Source organism: Ovis aries, chromosome X, assembly GCF_016772045.2.
Source record: "Ovis aries strain OAR_USU_Benz2616 breed Rambouillet chromosome X, ARS-UI_Ramb_v3.0, whole genome shotgun sequence".
NCBI lineage: Eukaryota > Metazoa > Chordata > Mammalia > Artiodactyla > Bovidae > Ovis > Ovis aries.
The window spans coordinates 13,499,478-13,524,921 of NC_056080.1; the positions used below are offsets into that span (position 1 = coordinate 13,499,478).

General features: G+C 40.3%; 3 protein-coding genes across 19 annotated transcripts in view; 1 reads left to right on the plus strand and 2 right to left on the minus strand.

Annotated features, from left to right (window-relative positions):
- Positions 1–5,093, minus strand: part of ASB11 (ankyrin repeat and SOCS box containing 11) — a 32,446-nt gene extending 27,353 nt beyond the window's left edge. For 3 of the 12 annotated variants that reach the window (XM_060407517.1, XM_060407518.1, XM_012106254.4), the window contains exons 1-3: positions 4,348–4,465; positions 2,454–2,530; positions 1,398–1,503 (exon numbers count right to left, since the gene is read on the minus strand). In XM_060407517.1, coding sequence (XP_060263500.1) covers positions 1,398–1,503; positions 2,454–2,495 — 148 coding nt within the window. In that variant the 5' untranslated portion in view covers positions 2,496–2,530; positions 4,348–4,465. Of the gene's footprint in view, positions 1–349; positions 544–1,397; positions 1,594–2,453; positions 2,531–3,952; positions 4,083–4,347; positions 4,493–4,982 lie in introns of those variants that run through there. The other 9 variants (XM_027963638.2, XM_027963639.2, XM_004021924.5 and 6 more) reach the window with 6 other exon arrangements.
- Positions 4,295–18,390, minus strand: PIGA (phosphatidylinositol glycan anchor biosynthesis class A). Of its 6 annotated transcripts, none has more exons than XM_012106260.5 (6): positions 18,335–18,390; positions 15,658–16,437; positions 11,377–11,509; positions 10,544–10,676; positions 10,169–10,375; positions 4,295–6,996 (listed from the first exon to the last, which is right to left on the minus strand). In XM_012106260.5, the coding sequence occupies exons 2-6, from the start codon at positions 16,373–16,375 to the stop codon at positions 6,730–6,732; spliced, it is 1,458 nt and encodes a 485-aa protein (XP_011961650.1). In that variant the 5' UTR covers positions 16,376–16,437; positions 18,335–18,390; the 3' UTR covers positions 4,295–6,729. The 6 variants fall into 6 exon arrangements, with proteins under 6 accessions (XP_011961650.1, XP_060263494.1, XP_060263495.1 ...); XM_060407511.1 differs by having other exon boundaries at positions 17,696–18,357; XM_060407514.1 differs by lacking the exon at positions 4,295–6,996 and adding an exon at positions 8,205–8,455.
- On the plus strand, positions 17,530–25,197 carry LOC121818245 (uncharacterized). The gene is made up of 3 exons (XM_042241965.1): positions 17,530–17,544; positions 17,824–18,692; positions 24,609–25,197. Exons 1-2 carry the CDS (start codon positions 17,530–17,532, stop codon positions 18,505–18,507), a joined length of 699 nt encoding a protein of 232 aa, XP_042097899.1. The 3' UTR covers positions 18,508–18,692; positions 24,609–25,197.
- The last annotated feature ends 247 nt before the right edge of the window (positions 25,198–25,444 follow it).

The following is a 25,444-nucleotide window of genomic DNA, read 5'->3' on the forward strand; positions in this document are numbered from 1 at the left end:
AATGAATGAGTTATATTTATGAAAATTGTATTACGGCTCCAGGTTTTGATTATTATAAACCTTTCTTAAGAGAGTTCTTCACTGAGTACCACAAAGGCAGAAATAATGCACACGAGCACCAAGAAAAACTGTTTTCAACATGCTCTTGCTGATACTGACTGTCCGACTTTACCTAAACTGTGAGGATGATGTATCTATGAGAACATCAAAACTGTGTGATGGAAACTTTTAGACAGCCCCTGACTCGATTTACAAATTAAATTAGGAAATAGCTTTTCAGATTATGTTTAACTTGAAATTAAAGTTACTTTAAGGCTTTTTTTTTTAAAACCAAGTCAAAGCAACATACCTCCCTGAAATGTATGACAAATATAATCCCCAAAAGAAATCTCTTTCCACACTCCAAGGCTTCTGCCACTTTCCGAAACTTCGAGATTCTTCTCATTTTCCCCCGTTAATTGAAGCATTCTGAGGCTTTGTTTTTGGAGGTCTTATCTCTTTGGATAGGGCTGCTGTTCCCTAGAGTCCTTAAAGTTGTCTAGTGTATTGGAATCACACAACGTAAGTCTATTTTGAAAAGAGAATCCAGGATGCAAGATGAAATGGATACTAGATAAAGAATGAGGTAACCCTGGAACCCTTACGAACACTAAAAATACATAGGGAAATAAGGAACTCTGTTTATGAATAAATCCTCCTCTTATCAAGTGGCAGTCCCAGCAGTAACAATATCTGATTCATTTACTTTTGCAGCATCTCCCTACAATTAAGGTGCATCATTTCTTGAAAGAAATAGAGACTAAATTCTGCAAAGCATGAGACTTTAAAATGTTTTGCCCAAAGGTTGGCATTTCACATTGTAATAATGTTTGCTGTGCTTTGCACTGTGTTGGGTATAAATGGATTCAGTGAAAGGGTTTCCCCTAACAGTGACAAGTGGCTAAGCAATTCAAAGTGCAAATGACAGCATATCTATATCTATATCTATATATATGACAGCATACCTATGGCTGCTTTACTGGTCAGTCCATTTCCTGGGGAAAGTTTTGTCAGAATGTATTGTTAACATTTGATTAAAATATTTAAGAAAATAATCCTATAAAGTAATTTTGCTGTTAGTAGAAACGAGGTTTCTCAAAATACTGTTAGAAAGCCATTATTCTGTTTACTTCTTAAATAGTAACTGCTAATGAAACTACTAACTTGCAGAAAAGCTGAAAATCTTTCACAAATTGGTGCAGTCAACACCCTTTGCTACTTTAAATAATTTTTTTAAATAACCCAAAGTATAAATAAAATACTCAAAGTATAAATAAAATTTGTCTTCTAGAAATACTATTCATATGAATTATCTAGGTTTCTTTTAAAGTATCGGGAACAAATTCATGTATTTTTACCTGAAATTTCACCAAAGATCTCTTCTGCTATCCTAGCCGCTTCTTTTCTATTTCCTTTGACGATATAGAAATGGGTTAGGAGCGCCAAGAACACTTTAATTAAAAGCTTGAAGAAAAAAAAAGTAGCAAACATTGTAATAAAAATGTTTTTAAAGCCATAGGAAACAGAACCGTCCTCCATTTTGGCTTACACTCTGTATAGGTTCTTGGGACTGCAAAATTTCACCGAGTTATAATTGGTATCATATGACATCTATTTTAAACCTTCTAGCTCTCTGTGCTCCTGTTACGGAGAACTGAGTTTGTAGATTCTAAGCTAACTGTGATTTGGCGACTGCATACACTGGCATTCATGGCAATGTTAAATGAACAAAAGAAATTTCCTTCGAACCAGAAACACCCAATATTTCTAGACCTACATTCCTCAGTGTTGTTTAACAAACAGGATTCAAGTCCAAAATGTTTTTACCCCTCAATTCCAGTTTTTACCACGTTCTATTGAAAGGCAGGATTGGAAAGATAGAACAAGCCTCTCAGATCCCATGGGGATGAAGCAAGTTATTTGAAGTTCATAAAAAAGAAGTACTAATACTACATTCTGTGCTTTTCGTGGGAAGTACCAGCCCCTGGAACGCTTCAATATTCTCTTCATTCTGAGGCTATAAAGCCCAAATCTAAAATATGACCAGTTATAAAAGACTATTTACTCTAAAGCAGTATTTAATAAAAGGCCCAGCTTGGATGCCTCTCCAGACTGGAAGTATTAGACCACTTGCTGTAATAGCTTCATCCTAGACAAAGTCCCCTAGTAACATTTCTGATCTTTACCTCCTATTGTTAGGAAAGGTGGTGCTTCTTTCTCGAAAATGTGGGCTTAGTCAATCATGGAGGACTCACAATGAAAAGGATGAAGATGCCCTATACTCCGGGTGAGGTATCCAAAGATTCTATCAATCAGTATCTTCCCTTGCTGGACAATTTCTCCTGTAACCCTAACTCTTCAACATGCATCAGCTGGCCAATACAAGTAAAGTTGATTTGTATAATATACCTCACCTGGGAAAAACAGATGCAGAAACTCGAAGTGTCCTCTTTCATTCTTGGCTATATTAGATTTTATAAATTTCTACAACCTATTGGAAAAGACAAACCCAGATAAAATTATAGGAGACAACTAAATCAACCTTATTTAATAAATGCTTGATGCAAAACTATGGGAGTTTCTCCTAGCACTCAGACAAATTAGAATGACTCCCTATGTAAGAACTATCTCCCTATACTCTGTGAAAGAGTAAGACATGAGAATCAACCCCAAGGCACAATATATAATGTATCCATTTCAGTGTAGTATCTCCACACCATCACAAACTTGTGTGGACTTGTGTGGTTTCCATTTGCAAGGACAGATACTAACACACACGGTTTTCTTTACCAAGCTTAGATTACCTGGCCAAGCTATCAAAATACATAAACACAAGCATTTGAGTTCTTTTCACGTTTCTTTCTCCAGCTGTTCTGGAAGAGGCGATCATTTACCCATGTTGGCCCAGTGATGTATCTAGTAATATGTAACATTATTTGATCTTGTTTTCAACTTAATTTTTTCACCTAAAACATGACTGTACTTTTCATTTTACATACCAGAAAAGCTGGCTGTGAGAAGCTCGACTTTTGTACTATTTAAGAGATTATCTTTACTATATTTGAGCACTACGTTTGAGATGGCTGTAAAAGGCTACCGAAATGACGAGTTAACTTAAGAGTATCTTGTAAAGAAGGCAAAACCATCTAGAGCATCAGGGTTTCTCAGCCTCGGCACTACTGACATTTTGGACCAGATAATTCTTTGGTGTGCGATGCCAATGCCCCACTCTTATCCAGTTGGAACAACCAGAAATGTCTCCAGGTATTGCCAGATGTCTCCCAGGGGGCAAAACCACCACCGCCACATCCCGCTGAGAATAACTGAGCCACAGCCAAGTGTAAAGGATAACGGAAAATCAACTCCCCAAAGGATTGTTGAATACAAATCAAAATCTACTGTAGAGAGCTTTGATTTTCAGAATTCCGTATTTTAAAAATCCAGCACAGGATAATACAACTTAACATCTTTGGAGAATGCAGAGAAGGACAAAAAGGCCTGCAAAAAACCTTTGCAAAACTAAATACAGACCTATTATACTATGACTGAGCTAAAAGTAAGTTTTGGTGTAATATAAACCAGAACATATCACTGGAGACTTTCTTGCTGGTCCAGTGGCTAAGACTCCGAGTTCCCAGTGCAAGGGGCACGGGTCTGATCCCTGGTCAGAGAACTAGATCCCACATGCCACAACTAAGACCTGGAGCAGTCAAATAACTATGTAATATTTTTCTTTTTTAAAAAAAAGAACTTATCAATGTAGGGAACTGCTTCCAGCAAAGGAGGTGGGAGAAGCTGGGCACTGGGCTGCACCCCATAGGCCTGCCAAGCCCTGTACTTGCCCAGCCTCAAGATCGAAGACCCCAGAGTCAGTGATAGAGACATCAATGGTTTAATAGATGGGGGATCTTACACATCTGAAGCAAGGTCCTGGAGCGACACCCCAATTCGTGCTGTAGGTAACAGGTAGCAGGATGGCAGGACATGGAGATAGGAGGTTTCGCTACTAAGGGAAGGGGCAGATTAGCAGCTACAGGGGAACTGAAGTCAGGTGGCTCATCAGTTACCAGGAAAACAGCACGGGCACGCCCTTTGATAAGCTATCAGGTGGAGATGTTTGATGGAAAGATTAGAATAAGCACTAGCTGGGGCCAGGGCAAGTATGTAGGAAGGTCAGTCCTGGGAGTAGGGTGCAGGTGAAGCAGGGACTGATGGTACATACACTGGGTTTCAATAAATGAAGTCAAAATTCCAATTTTTCTTAAAATAGCTTACAAGATATAGAGTATAATTATGTAATTCACATACACAATAGTTTACAGAAGTATTCATTTGTCTTACACAGTAATTCTAGTGAAGTGAAAAATACAGGCTTGTTTGGATCAGGAAACAAAGGCACAATTGAACTTGCTATTCCATGATTAAAACAAAGAATATTCTAGAAAGAAAAGATGACACAGTAATTAATCAACTGAAGGATATTTCCATATTTCCCGTTTCACTAACAGACTAAGCAAAACATCAGATTGCACTAAAAAAAAAAAAAAAAAAAGCATGCGAGGTAGGTAGGTGGGGGAAGTATTGCTCAACTAGTTAATAATATTCTGTTTCTCAAACAAGGCAAATTCAGAAAAATGTCAAAATGTCATTTTGGTCTTTATTTTTGGACAGGTAGCGTGTTTTTATAAATCAGTTTTACATGTGCTACTTTTTGCAACATCAAAGGAAACACAATATATTTTTCATATATTCCTTATCACTGCAAGTTCACTTTCAAATAAATGTAAGTAGCAGGGTAGAACAATATGTTTCCACATATTGACCAGTGCAACACTGACGGTTACAATTAAGGTATTCAGGAAGCCTGAAAATTCAGATGTACTAGAACAAGCAAATTTACTTCCACTTATTAAAGAAAAAAATAAGGAAAATATGCAACTTACATATTTTTCATGCAAGAACATTAAACCCTATTTCCATGTGAAATAAATGTCAGTTTAATAGTTAAATGAAAATTCTGAAGAAAAAAAGCTAAGAAAAAAATAAAACAAGAAAAAACAGGAGTATGCCTTTAAAAATTAATGAACAAAATAAAACCAAATGTTATATAGTTCCCCACTTTATCATGAATACTGGCACTGTTTATTTCATATTTATATAATCCAGTTTCTATGCCTAAAAATCCCAGTGAAATTGAATGGTTTGGGTCAGTCTATTTTTCTTTAATGAAAGAACCCCTAACTTCTAGATATTAAAAACTGTACTCTTGCATTTGTGTTTTAAACACAGATATATTTCTTATGTATCAGTGGCAACCAATTAACAGACATGTTAAGATACTTTTTTAAAAGTTCTGTGAATGTTGTCATTAAAAAAAAGCTCTGTAAAGAATCACAATACTGCCAGCGTCTAACTAGCGCGTCCACAGTGCCTCATTCTTGTGACTTCACAGTCCTTTGTCACAAAAATTTATTCTAATAAGGAGTTCAAAGAATTAATAAGACACACCATGTGGATAATTTGGGGTTTAAAAACCCATGGCTCTGGGCAACAACGATTATAGTTAAAAACATCCATCCACAAAGAGACTGTGTTCCTAAAATTTTCAGACTCAACTGGCTATAAACAAAACATTCTGGGGTCAAGACTTCTGCACACTGACAATACTTATCAGGCATCAGCTAGGCCACAAGTGAAGGGAGGTGACTTCTATCAAAGATCCGGGGTAGCAGCTGATTTTGAGATGGCACACCTCGTACATTCTGCTCGGAAAACACGAAGGCATTGACAGAGGACTAAATTATGCACTGAGAGACGTGGAGGGTTTCTCTGCACTATGATCAACAGTGGGATCGGTCCCTAGTATTTAAAAAGCAAGAAGCATTTTCATACATACAACTGAAGACAAAGGCTTGACCTAGGAGAATGCATCCAACAGGATCAGAGAAGAACTCGGAGTATGCAGGCAATTTTTTCCTGGCATTAAAAACCATCAGCATTTTTGGCGTGGTGGCTATCTTACCACTTCATGTCAAAAATGACTATGACGAAGTGAGCTATTTATTTGAGTGATCAACAAGGAATGAATGCATCCCCTGGTTCCTAACGCAGGAAGCATCTAGTTCAACACATGACAGGTGCTTCACACAGGCTGGTTGCTGACAGCCCATTTTACTCAAGAAACCTGATTATATGGAACACTTACTGAGTGTACCCAATAAGTTACGAACATGACTTCAATGTCTAATAAACGTAGTATGAACGTGACTTAAAAAATAGTTCATAGAGTTGTTATACTTCCCTAAAGAAAACCTGTAAACATCTGGTGAATGTCTAATGGTAGAACATTTAAAACTGGCCAAAAAATGCCCAGGAAACGTTTGGCCCTTCGGCACCCAAAGCTCCCAAAATATAACGTTAAACATCTCTGCTAGAGGGATTTCAGTAGTCTGAAAAATTGCATACCTGAGTGGCTTCAATGCTCTCTCCTAAATTTTAAGTGCAAGGAGTTTCAACACTCAGGAATTGCATAAGTGTTTATCTTTCCTCAAAATAAAATATTGAATGATATAGAGGTAGCATAACTGACTAAATTAAGTTTAAAATGAAAAGAAAAAAAAGCAAGGTTATTTTCAATAGTCTTAATAGAATTATTACAAATATTGAAAATCTCACAATTCAGGCTTTCTTCTACCTTGTTTTAGACAGCACAGTATGCTCAGCCCCCCTTTTACTATAAGGATATCGATGAGTCCAGGCACCCTTTGGCCCTGTAGCATCTATTGCAACATCAATTAAAGAATCTGGAGTCACCCATCTCAGGAAGATGAGGAAGAGAAAGTTGAATACAGCCAACAGAGCAAAAATGCAGCCTGTCACGGGGCCACAGTGAGAGATGAGTCTGTCCAGCCGTTTGTCCATGGGTAACACAGCTTCTTTTGCCACTCGGTCATACACCTGGCGGGAGAGAACCAAAAATGAGCACAACTTTGCAGGCTGCAACAGGACGACCTGCACGGGTCAGGAGTGCTTTAGAGATGTGAACAGGAAGCACGTACATTTCACTGTTGTTACAGTAATGATGTGATGAATGAAACTGCTTACGTGAAGTACTGCCATTTGATTCACTTATGGAGTGCCTCCTCTGGACAAATCACTGGGGTGTATTTACCCTGGGACACCCAGATGAATCTACCTCAGCTCCTGTGCCCTAGGGGATCCCCATCAATATTTAACCAACTAGGAGAATTCCAAAGTCCTGAGAAGCTGGAATGGCTTTGGGGGCTGCCTCTGTTGAGGCTATGTTTAATTCAGCAGTGACTTCCAAAAGCAGGACTGGCCCTTTAGGACTCCTTGATTCAACTGCCACCAGAGAGTTAAAATCTATGGGTTCAGAGAGGCTCTTCTCTCCACAGCCATGAGAGGCTGAGTTGCTGTGCACAGGCAAGGAGAAAATAGAGACATTTCATGGATGCCAAATAAAACGAGGGGAAAGGGATGGGGGAAATTTGGGTAGATGGGACAGGCCAAACACTGGCAAATAAAGTTCACTGCTGAGAACTGGTAATAGATGGCTCGCTTTTTTAAAGAACTGCTAAGCACTAAACTCTGAAATATTCAAAAAAAAAGCTCTCTGAAGTTACTTCAAACACATAAAATGGGCCAGCCTTCGCGTTTTTTAAGTGCACTTGGGCATTACTCGTGCTCATTCTCACGTTATCAGATCTGTAAACTATCTCGTTTTGACCTCAGCAAAGTTCTGATGTGCAGAGCAAGTTCTAAAGATCAATGGCCTCTGAAAGGTACTGGCTGTTTTTGTCTAGCTCCTCTGCCCTGAGGACATTTGGAATACATTTTAGTTAGAATTATGTCGAGCATTTTCATACTGTTCACAGGGTTCTCGTGGCAAGAACACTGGAGTGGTTTGCCATTTCCTCCTCCAGGAAATGGAGATGGTTAGATAGCATCACTGACTCAATGGACAGGAACTTAAGCCAACTTCAGGAGACAGTGAAGGACAGGGAAGCCTGGCATACTGCAATCCATAGGGTCACAAAGTGGCAGACACGACTTAGTGACTGAACAACAAATGTCAAGCATTACACGGAGTGGTGAATTATAACTGAAAAAGTATCTTTCCAGCACAAACGCCAATTTTGTATTAATTTTTCTAAATAGCAGTTAAACTAAGGAGTTGAAAGGGATCAAACATCCTGTGTGAAACAGGTAGAATTAAAAGAGCAACTAGAAACTCACCCGTATGTTCACCTTTATTTCTAGGTCAGTTAACTTATGATCTCAAGTGACAAAATAATACTTTGCTACTATGGAGAGAATGACAGGCTTGACAATCCATTAGCGATAAGGAGTCACTTTCTTCTTTGCATGTATACTATAACCGTCATAGAGTGTAAAACTGAAAACAATACAGATGTTCTACTATTACTTTAAGCGTAACTGAAGGAAAATTTGTGGTTTAAATAAAACCCTAATTCACTTCTTTAACACAGGCTCAAAAATTATCACCGTAATTCTTTGCCCCGAACTTGTTATGTATAACAGGGCAAACTTCTGAGGTTTACATGTTGATCAAAAAGGTAAGGCACAATTAGAGCTATGGTTCTCAGTCAGGGTGGGCCTCACTAAGAAAATATGCCTAACCAAATATCCCTGCCCACCACTCCCGAATTCCGCCCCTACCCCCCACAAAGGGTCTTGTGAGAATCCAGCAGTGGCAGGGGCACAGGAAAATAGAATGAACAGAGCCTGAAAGGCTCCGGAGACAATTCTGCCACGCGCTCCCAGCAAGCACTCAGTGCTGCGCCCCAACTGCCACAGGAAAACAAGGAAATGTACTTATTTCAAACTGGTGGAGTCACTGGTGGAGTTAACTTCTAGAAAATATCTCAGGATTATTTCAGTCAAAACTGTTTGTTAATGCAAATATCTCATGTTTCAATAGAAAATGTGTATGACAATTTTTGGAGTGTTTTGTTGCACTTCCATTCAAATACGGGCTCACCTTAGGTATGGGAATTTACAATTTAAGCCAGTTAAGACTCTGTAATGACCTAGAGGGGCTGGGTGGGAGGGAGCGGATATATGCATGCATATAGCTGAATCACTTTATTGTATAGCAGAAACTAACACAACATTGTAAAGCAGTTATATTAAACACACACACACACACAAGAAAGCCTTTCTGCTTACTCAGCTCTATCCAGCTCCCAACTCTGGGCTAGAAACTAGCAGCTCCACTGAATACAGTAAGAGTACCCAGCACTATCTTCTCCAGGCTCCCAACCGTCTTTCTGCACAGTTTCCAAATACTAAGAAGCACAGCATTTCCATTCAGCTTGTTATGTTGTAATAAGAGGCAGGAGGCAGACGAAGTGATGAGAGGCGGTTAAACAAGGACGAAATTGAGTAGAATAACTGAAGTACTGACCTCAAAATAAGGAGGCATTTCCCACAACTGTACTCTCCCACCTAAGGACATTAACCTATTTCCTGCACCTGTCCTTTTGGAAATTCTCTACTGCTGCTTTCTATTTGTGATCCTACTTACATCTGTCATGTGCATTTGGAATTCTAACTTACTATGTTCTCCATCAGCCCAAAGATGTGAAAATCTCCCTTTCAGTGAAAAAAACAAAAACAAAAACACAGCAGCTAGCAAGAGCCACACAAGTTTTGGAAGTAGCCTGAATTAAATATTTTTAAGTTACAAAGTTGCCACAACTTGGCTAAGCAAAACCAGGTATTTTCTAATAGACCTATATGCTTTAGAATTATAAACAGCCTCAAGAAAATGTCTAAAAGTAGATTTTAATATTAGTTTTGCCTCTGATTGTTGTAACTTCTAGAAAACTCTGTAACTCTTATATGGCCAGTTTAATGAAAGGTCTAGATACTGCATTACTATTTTTCAGATGTCAAAGGCAATGATCTGACTAGAAACTTAGCCTAGTATATACAAAAAGAAGTCTCATTTGGAAAGAGACTTCATAAATTTAAGCAATAGAGCAGAAATGGTAAACCTATATAAAAGAAGTAAATGTGTATGTGAAACATCAGGTAAGAATTCCAGACACAATCTTCAAATACCCTTCTCTAGCACGTGACGTACTTTTTCAGTTCTCTCTGCAACGTTCCTCCAGGTGTAGAAAGTCTTTACAATGTTATGGATATTTTCTGGAGGTGGCAATGCTCCTGACTTCAGTTGGAAAATAGCTTTTTCCAATCCCTCACACAAAGATTTTACAGAAGGCTCACATAAAATGATAAGATTTTCTGGAAGTACTTCAGGAATTCCACCAACCCTGGTACTTACAACCTTAAAAAGAAAAACAAAACAAAACAAAAAAATGTGATCCACCAGAATTCATCTCTCAGGTAAACAAGCAAAACCAACTTAAAAAAATATAACAGGCTGCATCTGATTATTTTTCAAAAGACGCATGCAGAAACCCCAACAACGTAATAAGCCCTCCAAGCTTTTTACCTGTAAACCACAACTGGCTGCTTCCACAATCGCCATGCAGAACGCTTCCGTAAGAGAAGTATTAAGAAAAATATGTCCTTGAACTAAGACATTTCTAACATCCTTGTGTTCTAAGGCTCCCAAGAGACGCACTCTGATGTTTGAAACAAGAGAAGAAAGAGGGGAGTAACAATCATGGTATAAAAGAAATACCATTCATAAGCTTCTAACGTTTTCCATCTCAAAAGATTGGTATCACCCAACTCTGACCTAAAAGTCACATAAAACTGTTTGGTTAAAACTCATAGAGCTATACATATTTCTAACTTTTGTCACAGATCAAATTTCATCCTCTCCAAAATTAGTTTACCTTCCATGAAAACACTAATACACTTCGATGAGTAAGTGTTAAAGTATCATTTCTAAATAGGAAAATGTCTCTTTTAAACTGAGGCTTCACATGCACACAGCTCACATGTTATCTAAGTTAACAAGGAAGAGAAATGTTTGAATCTGTAAGTGCAGAGCAATTTACATGATTTGGGCCATGCTATTTAAATCACAACTCAGTGTGGCTTGAGAATCTGCAAACACTTCCAATCAAAGTAGTTGTTTTTTTGTGCATTCTTGGGTGTCCCAACCAGTTTCTCCTAAAGTCAAATAATACTGGGCTAAAAAAAAATTATGAATACCCTATCTATGGTTTCCCATTTATATCATTTTTTTAAAGTACGCTTTGCATTACTTTATTACTTTGTAGCAGAAGCAGCCCACTTAATGCAGGCACAAAACCAAAACCATATTTAGGTAAAAGATTATTTTCTCACCCAAGACAATATGGAATCCATCAATACCTGTCATGGAGCTGGTATCTTTCCCGTACTTCTTCCAAAATGATTCTCTTTGGTCCCTCTCCTCCAATTATGAATTTTAAATCAGGATATTTCCGACAGAGTTCAGGTATTATACCACTAAGTAAATCGGTCCCTGAAAACATAAAGTTGAATGTTGAAGATGTTAATAATTAAATTTAAAGTTTTTATCAGAACTGAGAATCCACTCACTTTGAAAAGTATTAGCTTACATAAGCAGGGAAACAAATTCCCCTAACCCTTTCCTAGAATGGTGGAATCGCTCACAAACTATCAGGGGTCCCCCAAGAATTCTGGAAGATATATACACTGACACCCATTGTTACCTTCTACCCACTCAGTCTGTGGACTATTCTGTTTCGAAAGTATTCAAGTTATTCACCTGTGATCACACAACGCCTGTGACTAAAAAAGGCATTAGAGGTATCGAACATTTCTGTTAAATTTTTCTACAGAACAGGAGAGCTGACTGGAGATCTGGGTCTTGTTCCAGCCTTTGTACAAGCAAGGTCTTTGACAATGGGAAAGTTTCCCGATATAGAAGACGAAGAGACCACTGTACCTGAATCCAAGGTCTCTTTCAACCATAAAATTCTACTGAACTGTGATTCTACCTCCTACTACAGGAAAGGGCTAAGCAGCAAAACATAACTGCTGCCTCCATTTTGTTAAGAATGCAGTCTGTACACAGGATTTTGCAGCGAACACTATGGTATTAGCAAAATTTATAAGAATAGTCCATCTAAACACTGTGATAGCCCACTTGCCCTAAATGACAGTGGATGAAGGTGGCAAGACCTCACGTGCCAGATCATTAGTCTATAGAAAAGGGTGTATCTTGGTCCTTTCTTTCCTTTTAATGAAATACTTTCTCATAATATGCAAATACAACCTCAGGTAATAAAAAGCAACAAAGTAAATTATGCTCTGCTAGTCTGAAAAGTGGCTACACAAAGAGACAGCAGTAGTGATGTTTGAGAATTTAGTTCATTAACAATGACAAACCACACACATTCAAAAGTAAATGTAAACTAAGCCAATTAAAGCTTAAAAAATGCACAGACACATACACAAGAACTGCATTTCAATCAATCTTCCCAAATATAGGCAGATTAATTATTAAAAAGAGGGTAGGAGAAATAATAAAGGTCCATTTCAATTAAATTCAAAGTAGGATTAAATAAACTGCTATTATTTTCAAAATATGACTGCATTAGCAAACTCACATGTGGCATTTATGAATTATGAAACCTTCTCATTAAAATCTTAGCCATCTGTTTCAAGTGTATTATCAAGCCCATCAACTAGATTTCTAGATAAACCAGACGTTTTACTGACTTCTAACTATTAGCCTCCTATAATTCCTTCCCCTCTTTCTTCTAATACAAAGGTTAAGAATCCATTCTTTAAATGAAAAAAAAACAGCATATAGAGTGATAATTAGAATTCCTAACAACAGCTAACACTTACTGATGCTCCCCACAAATAAAAAATGCTACGGTACCAAGAGCCTAACGCAACGAAACACACAGGACTTTCAATTGCCATATTCACACAAAATGGACAAAAAAATTTCTGATTCAAAGTTCTTTTAAAGCATAGTCTAACAGTATTTTAAAGAACTTCCTGAATCTATACCTAGGATAATGGCTGGGCTGAGGATGGAGGGAACAGGAGACCTTAACTTGAGAAGAGCTCAACTCAGGCTGGTTCTCTCTCTTACTTACTGTGTAACCTGGGTGAGTTACTTACCCTCTCTGAGATTCAGTTTCTTTGTTACATGCAGATAACATCTACACTACAGCTGGGAGGGTCAAGTGAGGTACTGTACCATGCACAGGCTTTATCAACTGCAGAATATAAATGTAAGTCGTCATTACCCCTAGAGCAAGAAGTGGGGCATGCCTGCACATGTACAGGAGCACTGTGAAACCCTGCATAAGAGCAGAACAGGCTCAACACAAAAGGAAAGAGGCCGGCCAGGAATCCTGGGAGGTAGGAACTTTGATTTATCCTCTTACTTAATACGTTCCAGTGGCCTTTGATATCTGGTCCAAATGAACACCTCCTAAAGAAATTAATTTATTAATAATTAACAGGTCATTAATATAACTAATCGCTGTGGGGCTACAGATATGGCTGTTCTTGGAATGTTACTGGCAAATGGAGAGGGTTTGATAATTTTTTTTTTTTTTAATTATTGAACTGAGAACAGGAAAGGCTATCAGAGAAGGCAATGGCACCCTACTCCAATATTTTTGCCTGGAAAATCCCATGGATGGAGGAGCCTTGGAGGCTGCAGTCCATGGGGTCGCTAGAGTCGGACACGACTACTTTCACTTATTCCTTTCATGCATTGGAGAAGGAAATGGCAACCCACTCCAGTGTTCTTGCCTGGAGAATCCCAGGGACGGGGAAGCCTGGTGGGCTGCCGTCTATGGGGTCACACAGAGTCAGACAAGGCTGAAGCGACTTGGCAGCAGCAGCAGCAGCAGCAGTGAGGTAAAGGTACCAGGTTCAATCTTTGAACAGATAAGTTAATTTTGCTCTGATCCTTGGCCATGTATGCATCATATGCTTTCTTAGCTGGCTATGTCACCAGGGTATATTATTTGCTTAAAAAAAAAAAAAAACAGGCATAAACACATCACCAATATCCCAAGAGGGATTCAGAACACAGAATGCTGTTCCATTCACATCTTCTTCAAGTAAAGAATAAAAGCATGCCACCATTTCACCCCTCAAAACACAGTTCAGTGGTTTTCTCACCAACCTCGGTTTATCGGATCACCACAGACTAAGACTCTCCATTCCTAAACCATTCTGACAAAGGCCCACATCTGCACTTCACTGGGGCACTCCGGATCCCACTGCTGAGCTGCATGCTTACCAGGAATCAGCTGCATTTCTCCACAAATCTGTTTGATACCAACTGTACTTGTTACTGCATTTGGCTTACCTAATTAAATAGCACATAAACGGACAAAATGAGTTTCTGTGAAGCTAAGCTGAACAGTCTGAAACATTCAGTCAAGACATAGAAAAAGTCCTTGTCAGATCAGGGGGTATCCTGAACCACTGTGTAAGATCAAAATAAATGGAAAATCCAGAGGTACATCACTTCACATGCCTTTAGGTTCTCATCACACATGAGAGACCCAAACTGGCAACTGTAAATTATGCTTCTTGAAGGTGACTGTGCAAGAAAGATGATTCAGCTCAAACCAATGGACCAGTACTCTTAAGCCTACAGGCCTATTGGCAGTTCACTGCATGGTAACAGTATTTTGAGTAAATTCAAGTATTTAAAAGGGTGGTTACATATTATCTTTTTAACAATTCCCTACTTTTAGTGACAATTTTGATTGCTGACAATTGGTTTTCCGATACCATCCAGAAGACCATTTATGTTTTGAATAACCGGACTGCTTTGGACTTGGAGTCAGCGAGGCTGCGGTATCCGTGAAATGCTGCAGAGGCACTGAAACCATCCTGAGCACAGCAGACCCTTCCCGAATACTTTATAGGAACCATCCCTGAACCTCACAAGATCACCACTGTTGCTCGAATCACACAAAACGAAAAAAGTGAGACTCAGAGATGTTAAGTAGCTTGTCATCAATGACACAGCAGGACAGAACCAGGATAGGATTTGGGGTCATCTAACCCTGTCTTCTTCATCACTTACCTGCCAATACATTATTGTCTTATCTACACTGAAAGGAAATAAGCAAGCTACAGAACAGCAATGTGCAAAACAAGCTCACTGACTCTGAGTGAATGAATTAAAAACGACAGGAAAGCCATAAATCAAAACATTCATGAGGGTCATCCCTGAATCACACAGTTACAGCTGATGTAAGTTTTCACCCTTGTGATTTTCTTAGCTTTCAAAATATCTGCAATGAAAAAAAAGGGTTATGTGGTAGGCTGGGCCCTGTACTTCTCACTGTATATGTAGGGAAATTTTCAAAAGACCTTAACTATTAAACAGCATCAGGTTATTGTTTTTCCTTTAAGCAACTATTAAAACATCAAATGTGGGGGGTAAGGGAAGGAATAGTATTTACCACTGTTCCAGAAATTTCTCCTTTAGGATGTATAAAACATATTAGACCCTTGTTTACTATATTTAACACAGAAGTAGTTATAAAACCGTAAAACAAAATGAGAAGCCCAACAATCATTATAACACAGATATTCAACAGCTTTCTACAAGGAAAAAAAGGCTGCGCAGTACAATTGTAGCTATCATTTCATTACCTTTTCTGTAAACAAGTCTGCTGACAACAACAATAGTTATTATACTATCATGCCTTCTAAATGGGTCTGGAGTGAAGTCAGTAGGATCTACAGCATTGGGAATGACGGACACTATTTCAGGATTCAGTGCTGCTCTTAGCACAGTGTTTTCCTTACTAGTGTAAGAGACACAAATTATGTGGTTTGTGTCACAAAGAGACACAGTTAGAAGTTTGTTTGTGAGCACCGAGCTGACATCAGCAAATCCGAAAAGGGAATGGTCCGTGAAGACTGTCTGGAGGCCCATTGTCTTGGCGTGGAAGAGGGCATCATGGGCCATGGCAGAAAAGGAACTATGTGAATGGATTATCGTGACTCTCTCCCGAAGAAATATGTACCTGAGCAATGGCAGACTGTGAAAGAGGGTCGTGGCTGTAGATTGGTTGTACATGACTTTCAGAGGCAAGTAATAGACTTTGAGGCCATTAGTGAGGTAACGGATGCCTTTGCGATTTCCGTAAGCGTGGGTGACAATTATGACCTTGTGCCCTCTTTCAATCAGGCACTGAGAGAGCTGGTAAATGTGACTTTCCACACCTCCCATGTTTGGGTAGAAAAAGTCCGACACCATGCATATATTATGGGCACAGGTCCTAAACGTGTGAAGACTTCCAGGGATGACACGGGAGAGTGATGCTGAGGAAGGCTGGCCACGCCCACCTCTTCCTCTATAGGCCATGCTGAGATGGTGTAGGCATTAGTCCTTAGAGCAACCCAGTTAAGATAGGTGTCCTCTAGTACCTGAAAGAGAGAGTAGACAGGATCTCAGCTCAGAGACAAAATGCATTCCGCACTCCAAATCCAGACATACATATTGTTTTAACGTTAATGTAGATCTGTTAGCTCTCTCCCTAGAAATAAAACATACAATGTAGTCATGCATTTGACAGCATTTACTTGCTTACCATTTACTGTGGGCCATACAACAAAATTAGACTCTGCAATGGTCCTCATATCTTAATTTTGATCTAAGAATACCACTACACATAATTTTAAATAATTTTTGTCACCAAAGTATAATAATACTTTGCCATACTAACCAAGCAGTTTATCCAGACAATTAGACATGCAACTCTTTACAGAAAAGGCTTGCTAACCTCACTTCAGAGCTTAAGCCACTGACTCAATGAATCCCATCAAGTTTGCTAGTATTAACTCTGTGGTTTACACTAGAAACATATCCGGAGTTAGAACTGTCTTTGAGAGTAACTTTTTAAAGTATCACTTGTAGCACATGCCAGACCTCACTTTCCCCTTCCTTATTCAAAAAATGGTGATAATCAAACCGTTCCTTTCATTTCTTAAAACTTTCAGTTATGTACATCTTCCCTCCACGAATGACCCTTTCTTCAGTTCGGAATCTAAAAATAAAAACTAGAGATGGGCTGGATCTGGGGCCATTTTCTACATCTGAAGCAGGAAATGTTCAGCTAAGGGGTCCCCGAGAACATCAGTGCAAAATGTGCACTAAATATTCAATATGACTACAGATTCTTAGATTGTTAATGCTAAAGAGAAAGCAAGTGAAACTCACTCTCAGCTTTTACAAAGGAGATTTCCATGCCTCCAGAAACCCAATGGGAAGCCATTCTGAAGGTCTGAGTTTCTGATTCACCACAAACTCAGAAAATGCAAAGCAACAGCTTGTGCAAAGTCTGTTCTCTCCAACAAGGTCATCTTTATTTTAAACACAGTCGCTGAATTTACTAATTAAGATTCAATACTACCAAATCAAGAGATAAGTTTGTACTGCTAAGTAGCTTCAGTAAGATTTTCTTACTGTGGTTTGTCACTTAAACCTGAATTTCCAGTTCCATTCAATTTTAAAGATGAATGATAACGAAAACAGTGAGTAAAGCACCAAATGAAATCATTTAAAGTTCTGTCGTTAATCTGCAATGTTCTGCAAGCAATCTGCCTATCAGGGTATCACACCTAACACCTTCATGGCGTAAAAGTGCAACAAACGGTATAAGCACAAAATCTTAAGATTTTAAACCTGAAGAGAAGCTTGGAGATCCAGTGAAACAACTCTTTTTATTTTCCAGATGACAAGTTGAGCGATGTGTCCAAGGTCCCCACTCTGCCACTTAAGTGGCAAATGCGAGATGGCCGTAAAATCCACAGCCACAGTCAAGGAGTCCCTGGACAATCATTATCGGCAGACTTCTGAGAAGCCTTAGAGTGACCCGGGGGGCGGGGAGGATTGGGATCAAGAGGACGGTGTTTCCAACCCACTCCTTGGGCGCCGTCCCGGCTTCACTTTCCGAGGTCGCTGGGGAGTGCCAGGGCCAAAGAAGAGATGACTCCGCCTCAGTCAGCGACCCCGCGCGATCAGGCGGGTTCTCGCCAGGACCCAACGAAGGAAGACGACCAGAAAGTGAGCAGGAAACCGAGGCCGAGGGTCCCGGGGCCGTTCTTCCCGCCCGCCTCAGCCGACAGGGAACCAGCTACATTGCGGCCGCCTCAGCGCACCCTCAGCCCCACTCGACTCCCGAGCCCCTCGACCCCGAATTCCGAGCCTCAAGCTGGGTCGGCTTCGCCCCCTCCATCACCGGATATGCTCCCCTGAGGACAGCCCAGTCCCAATTGGAGGATGGAGATAGGACCGGCGACGGGAAGTCAGACGCGTACTTACCGGCAAGTCCCATGGCCGCCAGTGTCCGGACCTCCCGCGGCTGCACCCGGAGTCCCACCCAGCAGCTCCGAGGCACCAATCAAGGGCGTACGCGCGCGAGCGCCGCACCTACAGGACAGCCAATCAAAAAGAGGAAGTGGAGTCACGCGCAGGAGCGGCTCCCCACCCATTAGCGTGCGATGTAACGTCAGCGCGCGCCTACACGTGTCACCACGATGTTCCGGAAGACTTGTTTTCTCTGTATTGAAAGCAGTAATGCTCGGCTTAACCTTTTATGTGAATTCTTAATGTTGCGATTCTCTAAAAGTTGGCCTTGATCTCTTGCTACACAAGCAACCCACCAGGACTCTTCAACCAGGTAAAACCAGCACTCCCCAGCGTGCCTCGCAGCGACCCATTGGCGCTCCTGGGAGTTGTAGTCCCGTATTCTTTGGAGGCGAATCCGAACTTAGAAAACTCACTCCCAGGATGCACCGCACGCCTAACCCGAATCTTGCGAATGGTCATGTGAGTTCGCACTGTGGTTGCCTAGATACAGTGTCTCCTTTCTGGACGCCTGTTCTCTCTCCTTTTGGAGAGACTTTGGGCTGGGATGGCTACAGAAAGCTGGGATCATGGTTGCGTTTTGTTTGTTGTTTATCATCTCTGCTACAAAAGCTCCGCCAGGTTTTTACCATTCTGGTAGGATTGCCTGATGTAGTGAGTAAAATACACAAAAAGTCAAAGTTTTTAATAATTTGAATTTCACATAAATAATGTTTATGTAAGTATGTCCTAAATATAGGGGACTTTACTAAAAAGTTATTCGTTTATCTGAAATTCAAAAGTTAACTGGGCATCTTTTATTTTATGTGGCAACCCTCCACTCTGGAGAAAAAAAAAATCTGAGACCTGAAATAGCAACTCCCACTCAGACTGGTTCAGCAGGCCATCGTGGTGCTTGGCCAAGAGGCTAATGAATCAGTGGGAGTAGTCTGATGATCAGCCATCCACTCCTCACCGTTGGTACATGAAGTTCCCAACCGAGGAAATGCTTTCCTGAGCACCATCACCACCGTCGTTACCAGCACTCATTTTAAGACTGTAGAAAGGCTATTCATTCCAGAAGATTTCACCTCCTTTCCCAAATCTCTAGAGGGAATTAAATCCTCCCTCTTTTGTATTTTGACAGTACTTTGGCTATATGCTGGTATAGCATTTATCAGGTGATACTCAAATGGTTTGCCTGTCCTCCTGCCCCACCCCTCCACCTGGCCTTCTTCCTCAGCCTGATCCTTGGAGACTTGTGTCTTCTTGGGATCTCTCATGGATTTCTTTCTGAAAAATGGCATTTATATTTGCTTGTTAGTAAGCAGAGGCAAGTTCTGCTCCTGGTACTAGAAATCGAGTAAGTTTTAGCTGTATTAATGAATTTATTTATTCAATGCCTGCACAATGTCTGACACATATATATACACCCAATTGAATGTATTGAAGAACTGACTCATTTGAAAAGACCCTGATGCTGGGAAAGATTGAAGGCATAGGGGCGAAGAGGAAGACAAAGGATGAGATGGTTGGATGGCATCACCGACTAGATGGACATGAGTTTGAGTAAACTCCTGGAGTTGGTGATGGACAGGGAGGCCTGGCATGCTGCAGTCCATGGGGTTGTAAAGAGTCAGACACGACTGAGCGACTGAACTGACTGACTGAATGTACTGAAAAAATTCCAAGGGGTGTACCTTAAAAAAGTACAGGGAACTGACATAATTCGTAGAGCACTTTGGTTGTAGACTTTGAAATGTATTAATGATTTAACTTTAATGAATAAGGCTCAAGTGGGAATAGATATTCTGCTCTGTGTTTATATTGAAGCATCAGAGAATAAAAGTCATGGAAGACTCAAGGATACTTATGCAAGCTTAATAATTTGCAGTTGGTTTCCCAGATAAGAACAACAGTAGCAGGTAGTACAGCATTGTTTTGGTCTTCTTTTTCATGTTTGCAGTAGGTAGTGAGACAATAGGCTTCCCTGGTGGCTCAGTGGTAAAGAATCGGTCTGCCACTGCAGGAGACATGGGTTCTATCCCTGGGTTGGGAAGATCCCCTGAAGAAGGAAATGGCAGCCCACTCCAGGATTCTTGCCTGGAGAATCCCATGAACACAGGAGCCAGGCAGGCTACAGTCCATGGGGTCACAAAAGAGTCGGACATGACTTAGCCACTAAGCAACAACAATCAAGACAATAACTATTGGGTAGAAATCCTGGAAAGTATAAATGAAGGCTAATCCTCATTTGTTGATCTCCTGGCTTGCCACTGCCATAGTTCTTATTACAATGTTGTTGTTCAGTCGCTAAGTTGTATCTGACTCTTTGGGACCCCATGAACTGAAGCACACTAGGCTTCCCTGTCCTCTGTCTCCTGGAGTTTGCTGAAATTCATGCCCTTTGAGTCAGTAATGTTATCTAACCATCTCATCCTCTGCCTCCCTCTTCACTTTTTGCCTTCAATCTTTCCCAGCATCAGGATCTTTTCCAGTTAGTTAGCTCTTCGCATCAGATGGTCAAAGGATTGGAGCTTCAGCATCAGTCCTTCCAATGAATATTCATGGTTGATTTCCTTTAAGATTGACTAGTTTGATCTCCTTGCAGTTCAAGGGACTCTCCAAGAGTCTTCTCCAGCACCACAATTCAAAAACATCAATTCTTCAGCACTCAGCCTTCTTTATGGTCCAACTCTTATGGATATACATGACTGCTGGAAAAACCATAGCTTTGACTATACGGACCTTTGTTGGCAAAGTGATGGCAATTCTACTGTGAATCTTCTAAGATCCTGATGCCAATCAATACTCCTTCAAAAAACTTGAGTTATTTTCAAAGAAGAATAAATATTTTCTATTTTTATCATCAAACAATTTACCAAGTGCCTACTCTGTAAAAGGTTTTGTGGGGAATACAAGGAATATTAAACATAGATTGTATTTAAAACTTTTTATCTTTTTCAGCTTTTATATATTTTTCATCAATGGTAAAAAGCAACCCACTTTTCTTGAAAGGTTCTTTGTATTTTAAATACTGTAAGATAGGCTGACCTTTATAAATAGATATTAATAAAGGCATGCTGTTGCCAAGTCTCTGTGGAGGAGGGGGTTGAGAAACCTGCAAGCTGTGCCAGTAATAGTTCCAACAAAGTCTGAAAACACTGAACATCATGTTCATCTCTGATCTAGGCACTTAACATTAAAAGGCAAATAAATCATGATTCTGTACAGGCTTCACCATCTCACATGGGTTGAGACTCCATTTTTAGTCAGTTAAACCTTAAGCAAAGGTCACCGTTAAAGGCTATTTTCTAAAAGTCAAAAAAAGTAGCAGCAGGATGAAGAAGCTGTAAATCTGGGAATAATTCTAATTATAGTGTTCTGCCTAAATGTATGGCATCAGGTATGCCTTTAGAGAATTTTCATGTAAACCAATAAATTAGACTAAAATACTTTGATGCAGTGGCTTCTGATTGCACATAATAGAATATGAGAGCAATCAGTACCAGTGGTAGTATAAAATGACCTATAAGTGTAGAAGGTATAAAATAAAAGTAGATATCATCTTCCCTTGGAATTCAACTCTTTGCAAATTCATATGTAAATGAGCTCTTGGACAAGTTTGGAGTGGGAAGGCAATGCATTTGTATTGAGAACCTGCTATCTATGTACAAGGCACAAGGTAAGGAAAAATTGGCATGTGCTTTATCCCCAAGAAACCAAAACAGAGTTGAGGAATATGTAAATATCTATGATAAAAGGTAGGAGGTGATAAATACCACAAAAGAAATACAAGAAAAATACTGGGAGTTCAGAGTATTTCTGGCTGCCAATGGAAGTAAAAAGTGCTCATGCAACTGCTGGGAGCAAGATTATTCCAAGTAGAACATGACCAAGGTACAGAGACAGGTGCTGACTGGCCAGTGAATGCTGTTGTATAACTCCACAGGGGAAGAGAAGGGGAAGGGTTCATATGGGAGAAAGGTGTCTCCAGGGAAGGCTGGAACAGACTGATAGAGGATCTTACTAAGGGAAAAGGACTTGATGTTGAGCCAAATTTACAGCCAAGATGACATTTTCAATTAATATTTTGAGACTCCTCTCTTCTCACTGTGCTTCAGAAAGAAAAATAAGAGACATAAATGAGAGAATTCACATTATAGCTGTGGGCAAAAGAAGATCCTCAAGATTTCCATGTATCAGAAACAGAGTCAAAATGCAGAACAGTGATCAGAACTAAGACAACACAGGTCCTGGGCTCTGTATGTGGAAACCCAAAGACACTGACCAGAGTTCAGTTCTTGTAGAACAGTGGAGACTAACAGGTCTCTATGCGTGGCTAGAGACAGAAACCAACCCTGTGGGAGACTGTTACATGGTAGCCTTCAGTGAACCATTTTCTTATATTTGCACCCTTGTCTAATCTCCTCCCACATCAACTCTATGTTGGCCATGTGACTCGCTTGGCCAGTGGGACATCAGTAAATGAGATATAGCAGAAGCTCAATAAGTGTGTATACACTGGGGCATGTCCTATTGGAAGCTCTCTTGAAAGTTGATGGCTATGCTATGAAGAAGCTCAGGTAAGATACTGAATCATGACAACCCCCTGGAGAGAGCCCTGGAGAATGAGAGTTCATATTGGCCATTCCAGTGGTAGATGAGTTTCCATTCCCTGGTTACAGAATCCATACAATACTTCACTATCCACTAAATAATTATTAGGGACCTACTATATGCAAGACATTGTTCCCACACAAAACATTCAGTTCCGTTCAGTCACCTAGTCGTGTCCGACTCTGCGACCCCATGGACTGCAACACACCAGGCTTCGCTGTCCATCACCAACTCCTGGAGCATACTCAAACTCCTGTCCATCACATCAGTGATGCCACCCAACAATCTCATCCTCTGTCATCCCATTTTCCTCCTGCCTTCAATCTTTCCCAGCATCAAGGACTTTTCCAATCAGTTGGTTCTTTGCATCAGGTGGCCAAAGTATTGGAGTTTCAGCTTCAGCATCAGTCCTTCCAATGAATATTCAGGGTTGATTTCCTTTATGATGGACTGGTTTGATCTCCTTGCAGTCCAAGGGACTCTCAAGAGTCTTCTCCAACACCACAGTTCAAAAGTATCAATTCTTTGGTGCTCAGCTTTCTTTATAGTCCAACTCTCACATCCATGCATGACTACTGGAGAAACCATAGCCTTGACTAGACGTCTTTGTTGGTAAAGTAACACGAAACATTAGGAGTAAATTAAACAAAGTCCACCTCTTGTTGAGCAAATGACCAGATCCATTAAGCTCACAATTTTCATCCAACCCTTTCCTTAAATGCCTTTAAAATGGATTATTTGTGTCATCTCCTTTATCAGGTATCTCAGGCAGTATTTTAGTCTCATCCAGCTCTGAACATCATGCTGTTGAATCTGTTTCCATCTCCAAAGGGCCTCCCACCACACTGCTGTAGTCACAGATTTATGATCTGTGCTGTCCTATTAATGCATTTTCTGGCCCTGTGGCTCAGATGGTCAAGGGCATCATGCATCGTTGGCATTTACTATGTTTGCTTTAAACTCTCGGGGCTTCCTCACATATTTTTATTTTGCAACACAATTTTACAAGTTAAAAAATTGCAGCTCACATTCCAAAGCTATTAGTATGACAAATATTCCTGTACAATGACCAGTGCACTCTTATAAGGCAAAAGGCCAGTTCCCCCACCTCCACCCTGAGGACCAGCTCCACCCCAGCCCAGACCCAGTCTCAGAGATCCAAGTGCAAGTCTCTTGGTGGTTATTGTGGAGAGTTGGGGAGAAGGCAGGGGGGATGGGTTTTGGAAGTAGAAAGCCAGATCTCCCATAGTTTTGTCCAGAATTCCCTATAATATCTCCATCTAAACGGCAATTAGGAAGCCAGAGCCTTTAACCAAAATGTGGTTTGAGTTGATTTGGGGCAGATCCAGGAATCCAGTATAAGCCAAGAATTTTGCTCACAGTCATGTTTCTCTTTGGGGAAATACTCCCTTTAATGGGTCAAGGTCATTGTATTTTTCAAATTGTTTTCATTTACGGAGTGAATTAACAACTCTCAGATACAGGTGGATGAGATTATCTACCTGTTTAGCCCAAGAGGAAACTGAGGTGCCATGAGGTTGCTTGGCCTCATAATGCCATTAATTGGCAGAGCCTATCCTTCAGTTCAGATCTTTTCTTCTCTGACCTTCTACCTCTCTTTTTTCTCCAGTGAAGATGAGCAAAGTGACTCCTCTAATTGTGCAGTGTCCCTGGACCATCTGCTGCCCCAGCTCTCAAGGGAGAACTACTGCGGAGAGAGTTGTAGAACCTGGATGAAGGGACAAAGCAAGAAATTGAGTCCTAATACAGTTAAGAAACCAGGTTACCTGTGAATCGTGTCAGAAGCCTGAGAATCAAATGGTACGCCTAGAAGAAAGAAGGCCCATTGACATAAAGGTCATAAAATGTGGATAAGAGGAACAGTGACAGGAGAGGAGTGATTGGACCAAGACCAGTAAATGATGAGGGCATGGATGGGAGAATTCGGGAACTGCTTAGAACCCTGAGAGAGGAAGAGCAGGCATTTGAACCAGGATCCAACAATTCTCTCATTCGGCTCCAGGAGAAACAAAAGGATTTTTTGCTATACTTGTTTATTGTTCTCTATTTCCTTATTCTTGTACTGCTCCATCCTGAGAAACCTGGTTTACAGAAGTTTGATCAGGACACAATTTCCAGTTGTAAGGAAGTCACAGGGGAGTGGGAGATAACATGAACACAACTATTTATGAAAGTGTGCAATAAATGTTGTAATAGATTGTGTGTGTGTGTGTGTATGCATCTGTCTACCTACCTATGCAAGAAGCTTGGGAGAACCTCAGTTTTTAAGTTATTTGGCTAAAAAGCTTAGTTCTGCTAAAGCTGCTAAATTCCCTGTTATACCAAATTTTTCAGTAAAGTCTGTGCTGTCAACAAGTTATTTGTGGGAGTATTTGGGCAAAAAAGCAAAGGAAAAAGGCTTGTGTATCCTTCCCGGGTAGCTGTGGAACAGAGAAGAATCATATG

Excerpts from the sequence above, each read along its gene's own strand:
- PIGA (XM_012106260.5), bottom strand. The coding sequence starts at position 16,375 with ATGGCCTATAGAGGAAGAGGTGGGCGTGGCCAGCCTTCCTCAGCATCA. Across the intron at positions 10,376-10,543 it reads CAGCCAGTTGTGGTTTACAG|GTTGTAAGTACCAGGGTTGG; the intron begins GTAAAAAGCTTG and ends TTTCTTTTTAAG. Across the intron at positions 6,997-10,168 it reads TTGCAGAGAGAACTGAAAAA|GTGTATGACCGAGTGGCAAA; the intron begins GTACGTCACGTG and ends CTCTCCCGCCAG.